This window comes from Echiichthys vipera (assembly GCF_963691815.1).
Source record: "Echiichthys vipera genome assembly, chromosome: 11".
In the NCBI taxonomy this organism is placed as follows: Eukaryota; Metazoa; Chordata; class Actinopteri; order Perciformes; family Trachinidae; genus Echiichthys; species Echiichthys vipera.
This window is the reverse complement of record NC_139836.1, coordinates 12485829-12510620: the sequence shown is the minus strand read 5'-3', so window position 1 is coordinate 12510620 and position 24792 is coordinate 12485829. Positions and strand designations below refer to the sequence as shown.

General features: G+C 38.9%; 3 protein-coding genes across 3 annotated transcripts; 1 reads left to right on the top strand and 2 right to left on the bottom strand.

Moving 5' to 3' along the window:
• Positions 1–407: 407 nt before the first annotated feature.
• Positions 408–3607, top strand: mkks (MKKS centrosomal shuttling protein; the record flags this gene model as incomplete). Its single annotated transcript, XM_083923491.1, has 4 exons — positions 408–1392; positions 2039–2220; positions 2522–2632; positions 3179–3607. The coding sequence occupies 4 exons, from the start codon at positions 408–410 to the stop codon at positions 3605–3607; spliced, it is 1707 nt and encodes a 568-aa protein (XP_083779617.1).
• An 853-nt stretch (positions 3608–4460) lies between these two features.
• srd5a2b (steroid-5-alpha-reductase, alpha polypeptide 2b) lies at positions 4461–7164 on the bottom strand. Its single transcript, XM_083922807.1, has 5 exons — positions 6881–7164; positions 6012–6175; positions 5178–5279; positions 4948–5098; positions 4461–4832 (listed from the first exon to the last, which is right to left on the bottom strand). Exons 1-5 carry the CDS (start codon positions 7153–7155, stop codon positions 4766–4768), a joined length of 759 nt encoding a protein of 252 aa, XP_083778933.1. The 5' UTR covers positions 7156–7164; the 3' UTR covers positions 4461–4765.
• A 7148-nt stretch (positions 7165–14312) lies between these two features.
• On the bottom strand, positions 14313–21866 carry memo1 (mediator of cell motility 1). Its single transcript, XM_083923431.1, has 9 exons — positions 21494–21866; positions 19981–20062; positions 19825–19893; positions 19508–19620; positions 18923–19034; positions 18409–18551; positions 18179–18255; positions 17506–17610; positions 14313–16818 (listed from the first exon to the last, which is right to left on the bottom strand). Exons 1-9 carry the CDS (start codon positions 21552–21554, stop codon positions 16687–16689), a joined length of 894 nt encoding a protein of 297 aa, XP_083779557.1. The 5' UTR covers positions 21555–21866; the 3' UTR covers positions 14313–16686.
• Between the last annotated feature and the right edge of the window lie 2926 nt (positions 21867–24792).

Below are 24792 nucleotides of genomic sequence, written 5' to 3'. Positions count from 1 at the left end.
AGGTGGAATATTCCAAACACTAGCGAGATAATGCGACTGCTCACAGAAACAGGACCCACTAGGACCCAACGCTGTTCGCGCTACCATGGAAACGAGTTTATTGGTCCGAAATTATGTTATCGAACTGTATCTAAAAATATATTCCATCACACAATAGCCACGATAATGTGATCAATCAATCAATATTGTTTGATGCGTATTAGTGTCCTACATAAAGGGCGTATTCCAAATGTGTTCATTTATTTTTTTATCAGGCAATGCAATAAGCCTCTCTGCCCAAGTTGTGGCAAGCAAAGGGCTTATCATGGAAGCCGCGAAGAAGCGCGTTCTGTCAAATTTCGTTATGCCAAGCGCCTTCTGTACGTAAGTTTGTCTTGCCAGTGCTCGGAGAAATTGCTGCTAAAGTGATGTCTCGACTCGTCAAGAAATCCCCATCTCTTTGTACGGATCTGCCACTGGACAACAGTGATATCTGTAACAAGCTTCATTTGCTGAGGCAGCTTCTGAGATCTTGTTTTGGTCCGACAGGTAGGCTAAAACAAGTCCATAACAACATCGGAGGGCACGTTGTAACCACCTCAACCTCCTCAGTTCTCATTCCAGCCATTTCCTCCTCACATGCTTTTATCAATCTGATAAAAACCTCCATTCTTAACCACGTGTCTCGTTTCAGTGACTGTGGTTTGTTCGCTGCCATTCTTTGCTTGTCTCTGATTGATCAAGCAAAGCAGTCTGGTCTCAGGGGAAACGTGTCTATCCCAGTGAACAAGCACTTGCTGAGTCTGTGCACCAGTTACCTGCAAAGAGAAGACTGTGGTTGCAAAGTGAAGCTCGACTTCTGCAGCAGCCAGAACTTGATCACATTAGCTCGCAGTATTACCTCCAGCAAACCAGCATGCCTGCTAACAGAGCCAGAGGCACTTCACATCAGCAAGTTGGTCGTACAAGCTTTTTTGCTGACTGTTCCCTGTAACAGCCCAGGTATAGTCAGTCTTGGCCAAATAGTGACCATCTCTGTTGAAGGTCACGCTGTGTTAAACTCTGCAGTGTTTCCAGGTTTACTGGTGGAAATGCCGGATGCCTTTTGCCTCAACAAGGTAGAGAGCCATCATTCAAATCCACTGTGCATGGTGTTGTTCAGTGCATCTCTTTCTGGAGATCTTTCTGAACTCGGTGATGGGATAATTGAGGTGCACCCAGGTGTAGACACAGACTCGCAGATACAGGATCAGCTCCTGGAGCTCGGCAAACATGTGGTTAAAGATAAGGTGAAACTGTTTGTATGTCAGAAGGTCATACATCCAGTCCTGCAGCAATACCTGAGAAGTCATGGTGTCATAGTGATAGAGAGACTGGGAATCACTCTCATGGAGCCACTTACTCAGCTGACAGGTAGGCCTCGAAACATCTTTATTATCATTAATAGCATATTAACAAGCCTTTATAAACCACATGACTTAATTTACCTGACAGAATGTATCTGTATGACTGAACAGGTTCTATCTAATTTTGAAGCGACTTAAATGCTTTTCAATTTCTGCACCCTCTCAGTTTTTTTATATACATGCATGGATCAATTCAACAATAAAACAGAAAGTGAGGAAAACGATATCAACAACACTTTGAGGAAACACAAGAGGATCAAGAAATGTTAAAACATTAAAATCAATAAAGCTATGTGTAAAATGGATAAAATAATCACTAAATAAAGAAAAAACAAAACTAGTCAACTATTAATAAAAAGTATATAGCAGGTTAATAAATAAAAAATAAAATTCAAAATTAAATAAATAATAACATAAAACATACGTAAAAGTGAATAAAAAGCTTAATAATTTAACAAGTAAGTAATTAAAATAATAATAATAGTAAATTAATAAGTAGATCATCAAAGTAAGTAAAGGGAAATAAAACAAATATAGCAGATTTCATTAAAAGCCAAATAAAAAGTGTTCTGTCCCAGCAGGTATATCTTGTACTGTTACTTTGCATTGTGTGAGGTCCTCTTTCATTTCTGTCCACTAACTTGTACGAATAGGTGCTCGACCTGTGGCAACATTGCAAACTACAATTCCAGCCAAGGCCTACGGGAAGGTGAGGGAGGTCTGTATTAAACAGTTTGGGCCCAAGACAATGCTGCATTTAACCTCTCCTGGGGAGTCGACGATCTGCACGATGATCCTCTGCCACAGGAATGAGACAATGTTAAGTGAGCTGAAGGTAAGATACAGTGAGGAGCCCTGGGGACTCTATTGTTTAATCATAGATTCACTCCTAACATCAGATGGATTTCCCTCCCTTTAAGATTTGCATTCTCCACTAGATATTATTCCGTAAAACAGAAATATGATTCAAAATATGGTATATGGGAATCTAATTTTTCTACATCAGTTTTGTTGAAACATCCATCAACTGGCATAAAAGATTGTAATATTTTAATAGTTTTTACACACAAACAGACATTAGTTTGGAATTCCCATTAATGTGAAGCAACTGATGTGTTAATATACGTCTGTTCAAGGTGGTGTGCCAGAAGACACAGCACGTGTTGAGGCTCACCCTGAGAGAACCATCTGCCTTATTTGGAGGTGGATGTACAGAGACCTACCTTGCTGCTTACATCAGACACAAGGTGAGTTCCAATGTTCTTAAAGGTCCCATCTTGTAATAACTGAAATTTTCACGTCTTTTTTTATTATAGAGCAGATTAACGTGCTATAAATAGTAATATAAATACTGTGAAAGTATCAAGAGCCTCAATCCACAGAGAAATGCACACAGGCCTTTAAATTACCCGTCAGGGCTTCTGTATGGTTGTGATGTCACAACTATACTTCAAATAGGTAGAAAGTGCTGCTTTGGTGCCTTTAGAGCATATAGGCTTTAGAGTCATTCCCCGGCTGCAGAGAGCGCAGATACAGAAGAACCACATGGGTTATTCGCAGGGTGCTTTAAGAGACAGATGCTAAAACAGAGTTTCAGACAGAGGATGAATACTTTTATATTTAAGTAGACATTCAGACAGTAAGAGAAAAAAATGTTGTGTTTGAATATTAATATATGTATATACCTGAAAATGAACATAATATGGGATCTTTAAACCAGTTTGGTTGATTTTGTATATCTTCACAGTAAACTCATTAAAACATGTCTCGATTATGCCATATTCTCATTTTAGAGCATGGATGAAGTCAGAGAGACGGTACACACACTGGGGTGCTCACAGACAGAGTACCTTCTCGCCGTGGAGGGATTCTGCCGATCTTTGGAGTCTGTGGCTGCAGCGCTGCAGCACGACGGTGGGAATTCTGTAATGGATCTGACTCATGCTCACCACTGGACTCACACTGCAGATGTCATGAAAGAACACATGGAGGAGAGTTTGGGCTTCTGTGGCTGTGGACTGATGGAAAGCAGCCCAAATCAGAAGTGGACTTATCTGAACACTAAATACCCACAGTTCTCACCTGCACCTCTGTCCAGAGTCCCTTCTGTGCAGCCACGTGTGCTTGACTCCTTCACAGCTAAACTCAATGCATTGCAAGTTGCTGTAGAAACTGCTAATCTTGCACTGGATGTGCAATATCTAATTCAAGATATGAACTAGCACAATACGCATTTTATCCAGTGTGAAAAAAGGCTCCTGACTGTAATTTCTGAGACTCACATACCCCATATGTGTGTTCTCTCTGTTAGGTATTTGGCAGGAAAACAGCTTTTCTCCATAAACTTCAACATTTGTTATTCAACATTTCGTTCTTACCTGCATCTCACCACCACTTCCAGCCAACAACACTTGAATGATAATTCAGCTATAGGAAACCTTTACTAAAACCGGCATTTTTCTGCTGCAATTGCCTTTTGTCAGCACAAGGGGGTGCTGCAACCTTGCCACAGACTTTTTAGCCACCATGCAGTAGCACATAAAAAAAATGTCCAGGGGGTTGTTATTTTCCACCCTTCATTTCATTCCAACAATGTTACAAGTCCAAACCTGTTAATCGATGAAATGAATCTGATGCATGAAAGGTATTAAAACCCAAAGACTAACCACAGGTATGTTCAACTAATGAACTACTGTTCAATGTTTCTACATGTTAACTTTCAAGACACACTATGGAGGGTGAAATCTGACCCAAGTAATATCCAGTGTAATGAGTATGTTTTTTGTTCTTTTGCAGTTTGTTCATTTTGTATTTGCATAAAAATAAACGTATCAACGTCTCTTCATATGTTTACCACGCATGCATGAATGGATTACTGAACGGTCCTACCGGGAACAGGCCTCGGGGCCTATAAAGTCAGGGGCTCTGACTCAAAATATGGCGGAAAAAAACCAAAATGACTACAAGGATGTAAAACTACCATGAAGAGATGCTGAATGATTGAGAATAGACACAAAACAACCACATATAGACAAAATAATGACAAAGACACAATTTATTTTAAATAGATGTAAAATGACCACAGAGAGAAACAAAATGACAACATAGAAATGTAAAATGTCAAAAAATAGATGCAAAACCACCACAACATGCAAAATGACTAAACATTGATGCAAAACAATTACAAAGACGTACAAAATGATTAAAAATGGATGTAAAATGACCACAATGAGAAACAAAATGAACACAAAGTGACCAAAATGACTACAAAACAACTAAAAGTATACTCGAATTTGTAATAGGAGAGCAGTGTCTTGTGATTCATTTCTGCTGCTGGTTCAAAGTCTTCTCTACAAGATAACAGCCAGTTGTTTTTTCTCTCAGAAGATGAATGGAATCAAAGCCTTTCGTAACTTGGGGTAGTCTTTGAATGTCTCTTGGTAAAACCTATAACAGAGGAGCAGAAAAATAAGAACAACTGACACTCAAAAATAGCACCTATTAATGTAGGTAGTTTGACTGAGTGAGTGGTGTCAGGACTTTTTATTCATGTTTTAGGCACCTGTGATGGTGATAGGCTCTTGATCCAAGAAAACACAGGGTAAACAAAGCAAATGAGAGTGCTGGCAGGGACCAGGTAGCTAGAGCGTAGCCAAACCACTCCATTATCTCCCCTAAGTAGTTGGCACAGGACACAAATTCAAACAGGCCTCCTGCAGAGTAAGAAGAACACTAGTCACTAAAAGCACAAAGTGGATAAGAAGTCATCCAAGTGAAATGTCTCTTTCTCACCTGTAGGAATCTTGTAAACTATTTCCCCTGGTTTCCTCAAGTTGCGTAGAATATAGTCACTATGTATATTAATGGCCATTCCAATGTAAAACAGCATTAAACCTAGAAGAAAGTCTTACTTGTCACTGACTTTATTAAAAAGGCAATACATTTAAAGGTCCCGTATTAAGCTAATTTTCAGGTTCATACTTATTGTACTTGGGTTTCTACTACAACATGTGTACATGCTTTAATGGTAAAAAAAAAAAAAAAAAAATTATTGTTCTCTCACTGTCTATCTGAATATACCTGTATCGCCCCTTTGTCTAAAATGCTAGTCTGGTCTGATTGGTCAGCGATTCTGGGTGTTTGCATTATCGTTGCAGCTGGGGAATGACTGTATTGGCACTCTAGAGGCCACTTTCAACCTATATGAGATGACGTCACAGGTTTTAAATCTCTTTTCTCAGCTTGAGGAAAGCTTTAGAAATATAAAAAAAATGGATTCAAAATGTATAATAGAAAGAGTTATAATCGATCTTGTTTGAAGTTGAAGGTTTCCTGTCAACAGTTGGATGTCTCTTGTACAGTTGTGACCTGTGGGGAAATGCTTCTTTGGGCCGTAGGGGGATTACTTTGTTGCAATACCGCAAAAATGGGAAAACTAAAAGAAAAAAGACCGTTTCTTAATATGTGCCGTCTGTGGATTGAGCTTTTTGAAACTTTCACAGTATTTATGTTGCATGTCGACCTATAATCAAAAAAGATTCCTTTAAATGTTCACAATGAATGAGGCCTTAAAAGTGATACATTCCAATAAATGCATTAAAAACAAAAAATAAATATTGCTCCTACCAGTTTTATAGCAATAGCCAGCTGACCATTCATCATCAAACTGCGCACAGTGCAGCAGGTAGTGTCCCTGCAGGAAACCATTCAGAGAGCAGAATGAACCTGCAGCCACCATCACACCCAGTGGGAAAGGCTTTCCTCTGGTCAGTAGTGAATAGACAAATGTCCTATGATTGGTGAAGAAATAGTAGATACAGCAGGTGGAAAGAATACAGGGATAATAGTGCATTTTATTAATGTTGGTACATGCAAAGGACATGTTTTACAGCCAGGAGTGGTTTTGTACAAATGATTAAGCATTTAAGTGCAAGCAAAACTTAGGTGGTTCAGCCCCATTCTTCATAAGAGGTTACAAATGCATTCCTCGTGGTGATTTAGCTTTCAGATTATAACAGCAGGAGATCTTTGCTTTCACTGAAGTGGCTGAATACTAACTGTACATCTAGTATCTATAGGTGCAATGGCATCATGATGATACAGTCAATCATTGAACATTAATAACAAGAGTTTCAATAAAAAACGTCATTCAGTTTGTTTCTTGATTCACTGATGGATTAGTCCTATAACAAAATGAGCCAAAATAAGAAACATGTGATATGTGTGATAATATCTTGTAGGCATAAGTAAATATATTTGTATATATAAATAAATATTTTAGTAAACATGAGGGAAAACTATAAACATCATCAAATCAGTCGGAGAAATTAAACTGAACAACTGAATTGTGAAAATCTGTCCTCCTGTACAAGTAATTGTGTAAAGTTGCTTTTATTTTTGAATGACTGGGGGTCCAAAGACACTGAGTTCATGTTTATACTTCCCTTCACATACGCATTAAATGGCTACAACTAGGCTTGTGTCTTTGCTTTTACCTTTGAAAGTAGTGCACGAAAAAGGTCCCGAGCAGCAGGTACTTCCCAGTACTCGAGGGTTTATGCACAGTGAACAATAAAAGCAGGGGAATCAGGAGAGCCGGCATCTCCTGGAGGAACCAGGCTAGTCTGGCTGGGACCATCCTAACCAGAGGAGAGAGTCCCATGTGGCGCCCATAGGAGGTACATCTTTTCCTGTGATTGACCAAGTGCCGGAGTCCTGTCAGGATCATCCCGAAGCAGAAACAATTGACCAAGTCCCCATAGCAGTGCATCTTGCAACAATGTCTTCCTCTTATAACTCAAGTGTCTGTATGAAGTTAGCCTCTCTGATTCCCCCTAAAGCAGATAGAGAGGTGTGTCAGCCTGCTGAAATGGGAGTGTCTTTCTTCACAGTGTGTGTACAAACACTGCTAGAGAAAATGTTGATTACTCCTTCCACCTTGGAATGTATGGTTCAGTGCTATGATCGAAAAGAACAGAATTGCATAGACTCGGTTTTAAATCAACTAAATGTCCCTTTCTGAAACCTCTGCTGAACTTGGGGTGAGCTACTGAATGCAGTGGGATACAAATTCTTTCAGAAGAAGTCTATCATTGGTGAATATGGAGAAGTGTCTACTTTACTGGCAAAAGCTACAGGCTGATGAATGATGTAAAGCAGCATTTTCAGTCTGCCTCAATTTATCCGGTGCTTTATAATGCAAAAACTTGGCAATTTGGAGTAACTTAACTTGCCCAAATATATGTTAACTGAAGGGTCATGTATTGAACCAACAAGCTTCTAGATTATTTGGTGTCCTTTCACCTCCTGAGCAACTCAAGCCATCAAATGTATCACCTCTATACAATGCAGAGAGATTCCATGCCCAATATCCTTGGTGAGCATAGAGAAGTTAAATATTATTATTAGAAGTACTGTATTTGAGGGCAGATATAAATGATCCTACCTACATTAGTGTTCCATTTCTCTACCCCCTGAGCCACTGCACAACTGGTAAACTCTTCAGAAATCAGTGTACTGCTTATTAAATTGGTTGGGGCATACAAATTTTGTCAGATTGTAATGTCAACCTGCCAGAAAAGGTACCCCTCTCCAATTCACAATATCTTCCCTACCTTCAAGAGTTTTGTTTTGTATTCACTTCAGGTAATGCCTAACATTCTTGGTGAATATGGAGACATTTCGTCTTTCCTAGTACCAAGTGTTTCATGTTGTGTTTACTTCAGATTACGCCTAATTTCCCTGGTGAATATGGCGTTTTGCCAGTTAAGTTTCTTCTTAACTGGCAAAATTTAATGGGAATACAAATTCTGTCAGACTGCCATTTCAACCTGCAACAAAATTGATCCCCTTAACTTCTTCTCCATAGTCCTTGTGCTTTTTCGTCTCACAGGTCTCTGCTGCTGTGCTCCTGCTTAAAGCCTCCTGCTGCTATTTTTATCACTATTCTTATGATTATTATGCATATATATTATCATTAATTGTAATATTCACTGTCAAAATAATACTATTAGTTGTATTTGTAGTGGCATTACAGCTATTATAACTAGTATTCAAATAATTCTATAATATCCATTACTACTTTTCAAAAAAATTATCAAACAATAATTTGGATGAAATGTACAACCAACACGTCCAGTGTACAATAGTGATATTAACATGATTCAACCTAACACAGGGTCGTCCGGCACTGACTTGCCTGAATGACTCATTTGACATGACTCACTCCTGTTGTTTGGCCCAAGGCCTACCACGCTACAATGTGGTCTTGAAGCGCATACCTTCAACATACTCTATACCAGGGATATCAAAGTCAAATACATCAGAGGGCCAAAAAAAACAAATTTGCTACAAGCTGAGGGCCGGACTGGTTCGATGTTTATTAAAACATATTAAAATGATTGCATATAACTTATTGAACCAAGATCTAACACAGTGTACCGTATTATATATAAAAACTAAATGAATAATCCAATATTTTTGTACGGCTCTGTCAGTTATTGGGCTGAAAGTTGACATCTGCCCTGAATGCTGATGAATAATGAAGCCGAGGCGGCCCACTTGCGGCAATGCAGTGAGTTTGTGGGCTACCGTTGCATTGTGGGTAATGTAGTTTTGGTGCGTGAAAAACACCAGCAGGCGGCTGTGGCGTGCGGGCCGGTTTTAATACTAATCAAATATCATCCCGGGGGCCAAGATCATTCAATTGCGGGCCAGATCTGGCCCGCGGGCCTTGACTTTGACACCCATGCTCTATACCTTAGTTCATCTCATAGAAATACAATGGGAGTAGAGAAGGCATTACTATTCAAATCAACATAGAAGTATGGTCAGAGCAGCAGCCATTTTTGTACCATTTTTGTACCATTTTTGTACCATTGCCTTTACCATTGTACTATAGTGTTGAGCGTCATTTTTGATCTAGTCAAATGACCAAATGACCCCTCTTTGTCGATTAGTTGACCTATCAATCTTTTCGGTCTTAGTCGACTACGAGTTCTTAAATAATTAAATAATTTCCCCCATGGGATTATTAAAGTATTTATGATCTGATAATATATGTTTATGCTTTTTTCTGGCTGAATGCCATATGTACAAACACAACTCTGGTGCACACAAGATTTAAAATGATGCTTTTGCACGATTCTTCTTGAGAAACTCAAATTTTGCTGATCTGTCGATTAAATAAACTAATTGATTAGTTAACAAAATCATATAAGTGTTAGTCGACAAAGAATTTCTTTAATCAAGTCACACTATTGCAAATTTCCCCACTGAACTAAAATCTTACATTGTATTTGTATTTATATGTTTAATCTTTTGTTGCCTGTGTTACTTTAGTCTATAGTATACAATTTTGCAGTAAGAACCATTACATCTCCTGTGGTCCAAACATAATGAGGCTACTCAGCTGTGTCGAGAGCCGACCCCTACCCATTAAGCAATACAAGCAGGTACATAGGGCCCCCTGGTCTCCTCGCAATGATCTTCTTCTAAAAAATAGTGGCGAATCACTGGGGATTATTAAAGAAACGTTATTGTATTACGATTCACTTTCACCGAGCTTTAATTATGGAAGGTGAGAAGAAAGAAGTGAAGTTATCCGCGCCGCCTTTGTCGAGGTTGAAGGAGTCAAATAGTTTTCTGTCTGATCCATGGATGTACGAAGTCTAGTAACAGACCTCTGTGGTGTTTTATAACTGTAAACAGCGTGACTGGCTTAGGTTTTTTTTCACGGCGCAAAGCTTACAAAAAAAAAAAATCGACCTTGATCCTAAAAAAAAAATAACGTTGCTCTTACTCATCAGTCTCCCTGTCTCTCCTTGGTGTATGTCGCTCTAGCTCTGTTGATGTGTCTTGACTGTCGTGTCAAATTAAAAGCCCTTGCAGAGTCGTTTAATTGCGGCTTCATGACACATGACGCAGCGGGCTACAGTATGTACATATAGGAAACATTGAAAGAATTGTTGGGTCTCTTTAATCATAAGTTATAGAGTGTGGTCTAGACCTACTCTACTTATGATTTGCCACTATAAATTGAATTGAATGCAGACAAAATAACTCTTAACCCTTAAATGGGCAAGCACATATAAAAATTTTAGAAAAATAATGAATTGCTATTTTCTGATGTTTCTAGGCTAAAATAACACAATTTCATGATTTCTTTTCAAAATAAGACCTTTATTTTTCATTTTACAGTTTGTATCTCCCAAGATATACCGTTTAGGGTATAAATTTACCATTTTCCAATTTTTCAATTATTTCATTTGTAAACGTTTAAAACATAGTGAGGGAAAAACTGAACACAAGTTATTGGAAACAAACCTAGCTTTGAATAAACAACGAGCTACTAACATTACACAAAACATCGTATTCCTGTTCTTAGGCAAACATCTCCCCTGTGAAACTCCTACAGTAGACATAGCCTATTGGCAGTGGAAGCTGTGGAAACAGTTGCGAGGGTTTTGGCCAGTGACAATGCAAAGCCTCACTTTGCACTTCTGACACACGATGGAGGTCTGTCCATCCTGGCACATCCTGCATCGGCCCATCAATGACACGATAGGGAAGTGGTCAATCCCGTCATATCTCATATCATCCACAGGCCTGGGGACTTTAGGCTGTTTGATTACCCTTGGTGGTGTGTTGTCTTTGTTTCCTTTGGAGGGGCGACCCCTTTTTTGCTTTTCAGGGTAGATGAGTCCTTTGGCAACATCCAACCTAAAGTCCTTCAGACAATGACGTTTCTGACCCAGTTGGGCTGCATCACGACAATGGAGAAGCCAGGCATTATTGACAGCAATGTCAACCATCTGCCATAACATGGCCAGGTACCATCGATGGGACTTGGCTGGAGTACGATACAGGGCAATCATCATATCAGCCAAATCTACTCCTCCCATGTGAGTGTTGTACTCAGATACAATCTTCGGGCATGGCACACTTATTTTCTTCTTTTTCTCTTTGGAGTAGCGTCTCACTTGGCCAACAGGGTTGACAGAAGCACAGGAGCTCACCAAGGTGACAGTTTTGTTGTCTGCCCATTTGACCACAGCAAGCTTTGCATCGTTGTCTACACGAAAGTCAAAGCTGCCTCTTCCTAGGAGGTCTCTTCTTCCAGTGTACAACCCATCAAGCAGTTCTTTTGAATGGTACCCAAACTTCTGAGGCCCATAGACTCCTTTAGATGAGTTATCTATCTCAGGGATGTGAGAAAGTTGTCAAAGTAGACAACGCAGTTGGAGGGGTTTCTGATGGTTCTGCACAGCTGCAGAACAACATTTCCACTTAACCCAAACTCTTTGTCTGGAGTAGAACCATCAAATGTAGACTTCCCTGTGTAAACCATGAAGTCATACACAAAGCCAGACACACCAGCTCGCACAAAGATCTTGAAACCCCATTTCTTGGGTTTGCTGGGTAGACACTGCCGCAGACTTCCAGCTTTTTTGCCTTTGTAAGGAACCATCATTTCATCAATTGAGAATTGGTTTTCACTATCAATGTCCATACACTTCCCCCTCATGTGGTCAAGTACAGGCTTTACTTTCAACAGGCGATCTTCACTGGAATCAGAGCTCATGTTGTCTTGAAAGTGGAGCATCCTGGACAAACATTTATACCTCTTGAGTGGCATGACATCTACTATTTTGTCATATCTTGTATCTGTTGCCCAGTAGTTTTCTACTGCAGGCATTTTCACTACACCCATCATCAACTTCATTCCAATGAATGCTTTGATTTCAGAGGCATTAGTGTTGATGCTGCCTGACATGAATACAAGGTCGTCTGGTTAGCAATGGTCTCAAAGATGTCCTCGTCAAAGAATTTGGAGAAGTATGTTAGTGGAGTGAATAGCTCATCTGGTGCACTGAAACAACTTGGTGTAGCAGTAGACTGGTGCTCAAATTTCGTTTTTCTAATTTTAAACACACTACACGTCCATGAGCTAAGCTATTAGGGTAGGCTATTACCAGAAACCTCATTACCCAAGGTAAAAGACACAACATTTACATTTACATATAACATTTACTTTAGAATACGGAAATGTTTCTATCCAGGTATGGATATGTATTTTGTTATTTATAAATGTGTCTTGTATTTCTGTTTTCTGCTGTTTTACAAGTCTGGACCACTCAACCGTACTTAGGATGGAAGGTTATCCTCTTTACTCCAGTAAATTTTTCTTACAGCTATAGTTACTTTACACATTTAACTGAATTACCTGAACATCCTCCCTCTTTTACTGTGGTTTGCTCCCTCTTCTGCCTCATCATCAATTGAGCTATCACTAAACTGGTCACTGCTGTTGCTGCTGTCCTGACACTAGCGCTCTGTATAAAATTCATCTTCCTCATCTTCACTCGTTCCCTCATCTGAATCAGATAAACCATCCGGTGGCAACACAACAGATGCCACCTCTCTCTTTCTTGTACCATGGAAATGACTGGTAGAAATTCCCTGAGAACATATGTACACTGGTGAATTAATCAGTGATACACATTTAAAAGTAAAATGAAGTGTAATCAATATTTAACACCTTTATATTATTGATTATCTGTAGAGTGTAGGCTTCAAACATAAGTTTATTTGAGAGTGATTATGCCTGTTTTTATACCCCTATCTGGACAACGTATCTCCAAGGATACAGACATTCAGTGCCTGTTTATCAAAGTTGTGTGAATGTAAGTCATTATTTTTTTTAAAAAGAATACATAAAATGATCCTTAAAGAACAATATTCTCAAAAACAAATCCCCCCCAAAACATAATTAAGAAGAAAAATAACAATGCTTACCTCATGGCCAGTGTCTCTGTCCACGTAGGCTGCCATTTTGAAATTTGACATAAAAGTATCAATATAGTTTTGAATGCTGCCATAAAGTCACATGACCTGGGTACTTGACCCATCCCCCTTAAGACTTTTCATGATATTCAGTGCAGATACTTAATGCTCCTCCCCCCTGCAGCCTGCCAAATGTCTGTATCCCTGAGGATACAGAAATCATTTAAGGGTTAAACTTATATTTAGATAACAAAAACTGGTTTACTGTCATGTGAAGTGTGAAAACGCTCCTAAGTAAAAAGAAAAAACTAAATTCCTGCTTAAGGCCCTGCCCGTGTCTATTTATTGCTTTCCAACATGTCACATGCTATATTCGTCTTTCAGAATGAAACTTTAAAAACACACACACACACACACACACACACACACACACACACACACACACACACACACACACACACACACACACACACACACACACACACACACACACACACACACACACACACACACACACACACACACACACACACACACACACACACACACACACACACACACACACACACACACACACACACACACACACACACACACACACACACACACACACACACACACACACACACACACACACACACACACACACACACAGTTTTTGTACATGATCATTTTTCAGGATGTAGCTGTTGAATTGCATTGTGTTATAATGACAGATGTTTCCATTATTTTGTCCATCCCACCTATATAAATGAAGGCAGGCTAAATACCAGAAACATCATCCAAAAGGATCATAAAGTTTGAGCAACACCTCTACAACAACAAAAACTGAACATTATATAAATGTAGGAGTTACTGCAGGACTGTTGTATAGACTGCTTTACATTTAGCTAGGTGTACCTGATAAACTTGCAGCTGAGTGTATAAACAAAATATCTTTTCAACTCTCCAAACTTCAAAAGAAACTCAAAAAAAGAGGAATACACATCCTCATTAAAGACAGTGATTAAATGAAATGTATATATTATGCCAGCTTTCTGTGTGATGTGTAAATACTTGAAAAACAAGACTCCACAGCAGACGTGCTTTTCAGTACATTTTACTTGTTTGTAACATGAATCCACAGCTTTATCTGAAGAGCCTTTTGGGATGCTTTGTCAGTGGAACCTGAGATAAAAAAAAAAACTCCATTTAGGGAGTAGTTAAGTAGTATATTTTTTAGGTTTGTGACGAGTAAGTTCCCATTCTCTAAGCAAGAAAAAAAATAATACAAAAAGCATTTCTAAAAGACAAACAAAGATCCATAAACATAAAGTGAACAGTGTTGAGTTTCAGCCTTTGTCTCTCTACAGGAATGAGGTGAATCAGAGAAAAGAGAACACCACTCCCTGCTGGAGAGAGGAGATAACAGTTGGTGCCATTTTAGACCAACAGATGAGGGGGGGGATGTCACACACTCCTGGAGTGCTGGGTGAGCTGGACACATTGTTGGGCACGTGACAAGGACTAAAACAAAAAAACTGAAAGAACACATTCTAAAATAAGATTGAGAATACACTTTATATGTATATGTGCAACAGTGATAAAAGGCACAATAGCACAGTGTGTCATGCTTTACTAGTTTCCCATAAATTAGCTTCAGAGGTCAAGTGAGTCTGAGGATTCATTCTTCAGTCTGTGCCCACTCGATTCAGCCAGAGCTGCTAGCTTAATGCTCAGTGCGACGCCTCTTGTGGTACCGAGAGGGACGGACCAATGTTAGAGGACTGCATCAGTAAAAGTCAGTGCTGACTTTGTGCTGTGAGTGCGGCCTATATCATATTGTCATTAAAATCCTACACAGCCAATATAAATCATCAGGTTTTTGCATTCAGCTTTTGTCTGCAGTTTGTTCATCTCGGAGGTATTTCAGGCAACAGGACAACAAAGCATATTCTTTTGAAAAGTTTTTTTACTTTTGTTAATAATTGTGATCCTCGTGCTTGACATTTCATAAAGCAGATATTCATGTTTTGTTTTTTTAAATAAATGACAAAATACAGCAGGGAGCCATATCTGTCTCTTTTCCGGTTAAATTCTTAAACTTTATAGCCAAGCATTATGATTTTGTGCTAATCTTAAAAAGCTGGCCATCTATGACTTGATTTAGCTAACCTTGTCTAATTGTTACTCTTACTGCCTCGAGAGTCATTGTGAGGTGAATTGTCATACACTCAGAAGCAAAACTGGAAACCTTTAAATAAGGATAACATATCTTCCCAATAACTTTTGGCATTCTTAAACCAAAGCATATTAACACAAAGAGTTGTAACTTACTACCTAATGAACACTGTCTAATAATTCCAACAATATCAGCAGATCATCAAGGCGTTTGCCACATTGATCAGGCCAAAACAAAAGCTTTACTGCTCTTATAGAAGTCAATTTGTAACAAAAGACATTTTTTACAAGTCTAGAAAAAGAAATATTCGCTATGGTCTCCTGACAATCCAATAAGTACAGAAATTCAAGGTGGCAGTGTAATCAAAGACTAGAGGTGTCCATGTTGGAGTAATTTACACAATATCCAGCTTTGATTACATTTCTGTAGCGGAATTGGGGTCCAAAAACATATTTGTAATGCTACAGGCATACAACTGGAGTCTGGAAGCTGTGCTGCACACACTAATTTATTGGGAAAACCATGTTGTTGGCTTTAGTGCTTAACCGACAACACTGCTTTTGTTCAAATCTACACACTACTTGAGTAAATATGATCACATCTAATAAAACTACAAAAAAAGGGGAGGAAAAAGAATAAAAAAGATGAATAAAAGAGCCTATTTAATAAACAGAGTAATAATGTTTTTGGTTTTGTACAGCAGGGGGTTAGTGAACTTTGTTGGGTGCAGCCCTTTTGTTAGCAACTGGAACATATGTTGAGCAATGGTAGTAATTACCTATGACACCATTTGCAAAATCTTGAGTTGCCAGTAGCTTGAAGCTGTCAGTCAAAACACTCGTGTCATTTTCATCCGGCAAAATTTCAATATGCTCCGTTATAATCTGGAGTTTTAGTCATTCCTTTTTTGAGGCAAATTACATGAGCACAGATCGCAGCGAGCCTGAATGGAAAGATCACATTGTTACAAATCAAATCCATCGTTTTGCAAAGAAAACAAAACGGCACAAAACCCAAATAAGATTTCCCCCTTCCGCCCCAACGCTCCAAACCATCATAACACGCACTCTTCCCATCTCCTCTAACCATTTGCTCCTACATTATCTCAAAACTGCACTTCAAGCAAAAATATTTCAAACGTTCTGAGACACATTTCAAACAGAGGAGGGTGGAGAAAGGCGGAGGAGGGAGAAACAGAGAAAGAAGACTGTACTGGCTTTGAGTGTCTAGGTCCTTCCTGCAAATAGTGGGCATAACTTGGAGGTGGGGTGAGAGGGAGGGTGTCTGGGTCAGGTTATGGCGATAGATATTAAGGACAGGGTGGCGGCGCTGCAGTGGCTCCTGCAGAAGTCGACCTCAATGAGCGATGAGAGCCCCGGCAGCGTAACTCACGGAGCTGTCCTGCCAGTTCCTGCACTCACTTGATTGGGCGTAGTTCAGGAAAGAGAAGTTCATTTCTAAACCAGACTTCCTCAGCTCAGCCACAGCCTGCAAAACAGAGACATCCACACTTAATCAGGCAATAAGGAGTGTGTGTCGTCCTCACAAGAATAGTTGGACACTGTTTGGGGGAAAGGGTGACGGTCAATAAGCAGTGATTGTCCAATATAGCTTAGCTACTGTAACTACACACGGTAGGCCTGTGAGGCTTTGGATTTCTCCACATGAAAGTCTTATATAAAAGTGGTGTGGATGATGGCTGTAGTAATACTCTATATATAAAGAGTTTGGAGGGTGGTGGGTTTTTTTTTTTATCCTTTACAAACCAAAACACAAGCACAGAAACATATGGGATGGATAAAACAGGGTCTTTGTCTGCTCTACTGTATGCTTCAATTGTCAGCATGTATGGCTAACTAGCTTACTACACTCAAGCACCCATTTAGGTAAGGAGTCCCTATAGAGTCAGTTGAAAATAGAAAATCTGGTATTTTATGTTGTCATTTCTGCCAGCATATTAACAGTTGTAAGCTAAAAATTAACTATTGTTATTGCCCTCTTTCTGTCATCAAGGTCCTGTTGTATCAAAAAGTACTTTTGTTTGGGCATAGAGGCACAGTAGGCGTAGCTAAGGGAGATGGAGCTTTGCCAAGACTCAACTGAACCCCCATCAACATGTCTACAAAATGTTAAATAGCGATACACCTGGTGAGGCTGTTTTTCTGTGGTACCTACATTTAGAAGCACTCCAATTGGGTGACGCCCACAGATGGTGTTGCGGTACTTCTTCAAATAGTTGGTGAAAGTCATGGGATCCAGCTGTTCTATAATGCCCATCCCCTTCAAAAGCAGAGGGGGAAAAGAGTCAGAAGTCACGTTTTGATTTGTTTTGTTGTTATGGTACCTTTCTGTATATAATTAAATTGATTTCTCATTGATTTCTATGTAAATCATAAATAAGTCATAGTGTGGTCTATACCTACTCTGTAAAGTGTCCTGAGATAACTTTTGTTAGGATTTGGCACTATAAATAAAACTGAATTGAATTGATTTGAACTTAGTTAATTGATCTCTAGAAAGCAGTAATTTCTCTATGCTGTGGGTGAAAACAAGCTCCCTTAAAGATATTCTCTTTACTCTCTGCTCTTCTGTATTCCAACTTGCTGAAACATGGTGTATTCTAAGCAAGTATATGAAAGTAAATAGTCACATTAAGAGAACACAAGGCATTCAAAATGGCATGTCACTCAAGTATTATGGGCCCGGCCTATTGTGACATTCATTTATCATCTATTTATTAACGTGTACTGCATTCTCATAACAGCTGTGGATGTGGCTGATGATAATCTTTAGATATGTCATTTCACAAATTATCTCACATCTTAATCAAATTCATCTGGACAGTTACCATTTTATCAAGATGCTCGATAGACCTGTAGATCTCCCCTTGAGATTCATCATAGTAAGTGTAGCGGAACCGTTGACCTTCAACAGAGAAATACAAAGCTGGATACATTACGTCTCAGTTATATAATTTAGGACAAATTATACTCAGATAAAAAAAAACTATGCTTTTAATGGCAGAATATTATCAGAGAATGAGTGTCATTTCCAGTGCTGTTATTTGTTGGGACCTACCCCAGTGGCAGAAGTCAGATGAGATAATGAAAAGATTGGAAGGGTCTGCCAGGTACTTGCTAAGCAGCTTCCCATATTCCTGTTCCTTGGACTCACTCAGGGCACCCACAAGCACAGGGACGATGCTAAACTCGTCTTTGTGGCTGCAACACCAGATTATTAAATTAACTTGAGGACAACATCTCAGTGGAAAAATTCTGTCCTATTTTTCTCATACTGTAAAGATTAGCATCTGCCTCTCTGAAAAAACACAGTCTACTATGATGGATCAGCATTTGTGGGTCTTCTGTATCTGCGGTCATTGCAGCCAGGGAATAACGGTAACGTGTAATGTAATGTGTTACATTAGCGGGGGTTAAAGAACACAGGCCGTCACACAAACGGGCCAGTGACACTCCCATCGCCAGACAACCATGTGGCAATTTTTATGGATCTACCTGAGTCTGTGTGAATTCAGCCTAAGTGTAAAATGTTGACTCTTTAGTTTAATTAATGTGACTGCTATGTGCATTACCTCTCCATGGCTTTAGCAGTGTAAGGCAAGTGCATTTCAATACTGTGCTCATCTTCATCTGTCTGCAGACTCATCCGCTCAAACAACCCAGTTTTCCAGAGATCAGCATAAACTGTAAAACAGAGGGGAGTTTTACTTTAATTTGTGCACGGTATGATGACCATGTCTACTGACTAATGCATTTTTGGAGCTGCACATTAATTGAAGAAAGTTTAAGTAATTTATGAAAACCCCCATCATTGACAAAGGAACTATCTGGTCCCTGGTGGATGATTAAAAGTGTATCTCCTCCCATTATAAAAATCACAACAAAGAAGGGGTGATTTGTGGTTTATTTAATTACATTTTTCGGCTTTACTGAAAAAAAAAAAAGGGTTGGTCTCATTTGGTTTTTGGCCTGAAACACGCACTACATTCTACACTTACAAAAACCTAAACTGCAATCCAAATTGTGTTTATGTTACTGCCTATAATGACCCTTAACAAACCTTCCTAAATAATTACAACATAAACATGTGAGATTGAGCGACAAACAAACAAAAAAGAAGCAGGAATCACAATGTCATGAGTAAAAACAGTTATTACCCTTCTGGTCGATTCTCAGGTCATAGAGAGGTGTTCTATAGATCTCTGCAGGTGACAGGGCACAGCGGGAGAGGGGCACATGGTGTGAAGGTCCCAGGATGAACACCCTACGACTGAAGGGCAACAGGATTTTTATCTTATTCACTCTTTTCACAATAGGCACACCACCAGCACTATATACAATACTATCTGTTCACTCTGTGTGTGTGTGTGTGTGTGTGTGTGTGTGTGTGTGGGGGGGGGGGGGGTATAAGATAAGAACAGTCATAAAAGCATTTCCTTATGAAAGGAATAGAGATGAGAACTGAATGACTTACGTGACAGAGGGATCAACTTGCTTGTAGGCATGTGCTGCACAAGCACCGCAGTAGGTATACCCTGCATGCCTACGAACAGAAGCATTTCAAATTAGAATGAGATGGCATTACAAATACCCTTTGACATTGTCTTGTATGAATACAACGTGTGCTTACGGAGCTATGATGGCTCTAGCAGGTCTGATCGAGGACTCTGCTTTGGACAACCAGCCTTCTAGTTGTGCGTTCAGCTGGGATCCTGAGAAGGTGGAATAAAACACAAAAAAGGCTAAAATTATTTTTTTTCAAATCACTGGATTTAAAAAACCTACTCATATTTATCTCTCTATTCTTCCTTAAAAGACTATGAATGACACAGTGCGCCAGCACTTATAACATAAATTGTGTGATCAATGCAAATAGGAGTTAATAGACAAAAACACTAAAAGCACAGATCGCTAAAATCACTGTCACTGAAATAGGGGTGAAATCCAAGTGTGGCGACAGTGGTTAGCTAATTTAATCTTGTCATTAAGGCAAGGCACATTTATTTATAAAGCACATTTCACACCCAAAGGGTACTCAATGTACTTTACATATTACCCAAGTAAGAGAAAAAGAAACAAATAATACAATTGTTATTTAGTTTGACGAAGTGAAATAGACTAGAATGAAAAACTGGACGTCACTGCCATTGTTACTCAAACTGTATATTATATTGTAATTCACTGATTAAATATACATGTAATATCTGTTGTATGGTTTTACTGCACAGACTATCTGTGTTTGGTCCCTACTAGTGTCCAGAACTGCTCAAATTATGTCAACATCAAAGATAACGTTAGCTGACTACGTTATACAATTAAGGCTACCGGGTAAACAGTATAAATGTTTTTATTTTTCTAAAACGAACCAGCCCATATTCGCTCTTCTCTCACATGTAGCTTATGAACCTATATGTGTATATGCCACACAAATATAGCTGGTTTATGCTCTTTCAAAAGGCTATTATAAACAATACAGTAAGCCGAGCATCAAAGGGATAAACAGGCAGGCTTTCGGGTTTTAATAAAAACAAACTAGCAGCTAGCTAGTGAAGTGGGGGAAGGGGTGCGACATGAACCTTCAATTTTGTTCCCTGCCCTTCCCAGTCCTTTGTTTCATGGCAGCGAGTATTTTCTGCACCTAAACTTCACTGAGTCAGTGTCAGAGACCAACAAGACCAAAACAACACTAACATCTTAAGTTCAAATGATTGGCTGTTTCGGTAGTTTCGTATTCCAGCAAGAGAGCAGGTAGGCCAGGAAGTTCTGCATTAGTAGCCAAGTTAGCCATTTTTAAGTGGAAATATTTTGGTTACTTGTCAAAAATAAAGAGCAGCAGATGTCCGTTTATTTTTGGAAGATTTCCATCGACCAACTCGACGAGGAAAGGTGCTGAATAAGCTCAAACCAACCTTGCACCAAAGGGGATAACAGATGAGACAGTCAATACTGTCAGCTAATGTTAGCTAGTCCACTGTTCATCTGATGGATTACCTCTAGAACCCTGACTTTAGCCATGAATTCTGTATCTCTAGACAATGAGGGTTATGCAAAAAACCTGGCCAACGGAACAGACTGCTGTGGCAAAAACAACAACAGCCAGCTAGCACACTAGCTAACACGGACGGTGCTCTGTAGACAGTTACCCGAGGCAGAGTACCAGCTCCCGGCGTGACTTGCTTCTCTGCACACCACTCGGTTCGACATCTTGGTTCCCAAGCCGCCTATCTTGGTTTGCTGTTGTCAGTCGAAAAAAAGTAAATTTTCAAAAGCCGGCGGCAGCTAACCAAGAGGAGAAACGATGCCAGCTGGCTGACTTGCTTGGAAAGACAAAGAACGGCTGTGATAACGTTAGTTGGCTAACAAGCTCAGTGTCCCGTCAGCTGGACGTGTTGTTGTTACCGGTTGACAAGTTAGCCGGAGCGAGCAGCTAACGTCACTTTGTTAGACAGCCTGGCGTTATTATCAGCAAGGCACAGGACACAAATCCTTTGTTATGTGCCGATATCGTAGAGCCAGAAAAGCAATGGCAGAAACAGGAGCTGTCACAGTCTGAACCCGAGGATTAATGGTTTGTCTGTCGAGCCAGGTGAAGGGACGTCTCTGTAAACGGTTACCACCGTGACGTCAAAGCGTTGTTATTGGTTACACGATTATCCAACAGAACGTGATTCGTGGAAAACATCCAGGAGGCGTAACCGCTGCTGAGGTGATTGTTTAGTTGTGATTTTTTAATTAAACATTTTTATTGAAAAGACTAAATATATAAACATTACTTTTCGCACATGATCCAGAGTTATACACGCCACCAAAATGTATTTCCATACAACCATAACATAAGGAATGAAGAATAACAAAAACAAAGGGTATGGGGTCTGCTTACATAAGGGAGTGATTTTGGAATGCCTAAATAATATAATCATTTTTGCCAATTTATATTTATTTATAAGATTGCACTGCCCATCAGGTGTGACAAGGAAGCACGACTGTCAGCAGCATGTCAATCTCACAAGTGACACGTGTTGTTTACCATAAAGAATAAGTATTTTATTCACATATTTAAATAAATGAGTAAAAAACGAAACCCTTGTTTTCTGTATTAAAAAAACATGTGGACGATAATCTAAGAGTGTTAAGGGACAAAGTAGACCTATCTCCTCTACTTCTTAATCTTTATTTTATTCTCACATCTCAGACATATAGGAGGAGCTTCTACCCTTTGGCCACTCGGTTTCTAAATTGTGACTATAGAAATTCAGTTTAAAAACCATATGGCCAAGACTGCCGACCCTCCATGTGAGATGTAATTATATAAATCAGAGGTCCATTGTATGATCTATCATATACAAATCTCTATATTCACAGAGAGATAGGCTATAGAAAATGTGTCATTGTGATCAATTATTTGATTATTCAAATAAAACATACTCCAGAAAGTTTAGATGTTTAGAGGGTTATTAAATATTGTACCATTTTCCACTTATAGATGAAACATCACTGACTGAAAGCCTTTAAACAGACTAATAGGTCCCATTTAAATGACCCACATGTATTACATACAATCAACAAGATATCAAATTACTCAAATCTAACCAGAATTTATTAAAAAAAATAAAAATAAAAACAATAGGGAGTATCTTAATAACCAAACATAAAACAAAATACAATTTCCATTTATTATGTCAAATAATTTTATAGTAGCCTATTAAAGTAAGAACTGTGTCACCAAACTGCTAAGCTTTATTTTCAATCTTCCTTTTCGCACTGGTATTTTTCCAGAGAGAATGAAAATAGCAAAGGTTGGAAGATGGAAACTGAGTTACAAACTGCAGACTGGTGTCCTTGCTTTTACAGGTGTCTGTGTGCTTAAAAACAGTTTGTACATAAATTAGATACTTTTTATTGAAAAGACTACATTAAAATAAATGAATAAAGTATGGCTTTTGGACAAATCCATCTAAAGCTTCATTAATGAAAATAATGGAAGAAATTACTGTACAGCAATAGGAAGTAAGACATGCAACAGAGGTATGATTTAACAAAAGCATTTGATAATATAGATCATACCATCCTAATTTCTAAACATAACATATGTAGTTCTAACTTGGATAAGTAGATATTCGGAAAACAGATAACACTACATAAGCCTACAGTTTGCTGGTACATCGGAGCGTATTAAGACTGAATGTGAAGTCCCACAAGGCTCGGTTTTGGGACCTAAACTTTTTAATCCAAATTAATTTTAATTTAATTCAGTTCAATTTTATTTACAGTGCCAAATCATAACGAAAGTTATCTCAGGACACTTTAGGGTAGGCATAGACCACACTCTATGACTTATTTATGATTTACATATATTTATCAATCATTGTATATCAATGACAGTATGACTGTATGTGAAATGTTAAAAATCCTATTGGGTTGTTTTCAGATGACACTTGTTTAGTAGATTATATATATATATATATTTATATATACATACATGTCAACATACCACTCCTGGGATTGGTAGGCATGTACAGATCCCCTGTGGCATGCCACTCACTACAGTGTGTACAGTAACAAACAGCTAAGTAGTTTCACATCATTGCTGATGTACCAGAAGTTATTAGGGCTTGCAGGACTGGCAATTGCTAGAGACAGCAATTGGCTCTACGTTGCTGTTATTGATTACTCAAAGGGCTATGGTGTTAAACTGTTAGCTTGGGCTAGCTCATCTTAAAAATACTTAATTTAATGTACATTTCAAAAATATCCCACATACCACAACAACAGAATGGAGGAGAGAAAATAAGACATTCTTTTACTTATAGGGCTGGTAAGTTCTGCCCCCGTAATACTGCACCCAGTAGACACCATGGGACCTCAGCCCCTGAACAATTTTGAAATGGAAAAATTATTTCAGTCATTATCTGTAATCTTGGCAGAAGACGCAGCAGCAGCAATCAGAGTTGAGAAGTGGAGGGGAAGCGTGATGACGTGACGTCACATGGGCGACATGAGTCATTCTTATTATGCTTTTTCCAGAGCTTTTCATTGAACAATCTTACAATAAACTCTCAAATGCTTAACATGGAAAATTATCATTTAATACCACAAACATTATATGTGTAATCCAGGACAGATAAACCCGAGGGCTGACACACTTTAAGCTATCGCAGTGAAAATGCGCAAACTTTGCAATGACAGTAGGAGACCTGACCTCCCTAAGGAGGCCCCACCTGACTCCACCCACTCCCTTTGTGTTTCATATTAATATGTTTGAATTACTTTATTAAAATATCTATTTTTAATGTGTATATACATATTTTGAAAATAAACAACTTTGAAAATAAAAAAAGTTTATATTTCACATTTTTTTCATTGGTGTCAGATTATTTATCACATAACGGTGATAAACGCTGTTTTGAGGTCCCCCCCTGTGAATTTTTGCCTAGGGCCCCAG

Bases quoted from the DNA above. Each gene is read 5' to 3' on its own strand.
- srd5a2b (XM_083922807.1), bottom strand. From the start codon at position 7,155: ATGCACTGCTATGGGGACTTGGTCAATTGTTTCTGCTTCGGGATGATC. The intron at 6,176-6,880 runs GTAAAAGCAAAG...CACCAATCATAG, and splicing joins TTCGTGCACTACTTTCAAAG to GACATTTGTCTATTCACTAC. The intron at 4,833-4,947 runs GTGCCTAAAACA...CCTCTGTTATAG, and splicing joins AGAGCCTATCACCATCACAG to GTTTTACCAAGAGACATTCA.
- memo1 (XM_083923431.1), bottom strand. From the start codon at position 21,554: ATGTCGAACCGAGTGGTGTGCAGAGAAGCAAGTCACGCCGGGAGCTGG. The intron at 19,621-19,824 runs GTAAGTCATTCA...GTTGCCCTTCAG, and splicing joins CAAGTTGATCCCTCTGTCAC to TCGTAGGGTGTTCATCCTGG. The intron at 18,256-18,408 runs GTAGGTCCCAAC...TCTCTGTTGAAG, and splicing joins ATCTGACTTCTGCCACTGGG to GTCAACGGTTCCGCTACACT.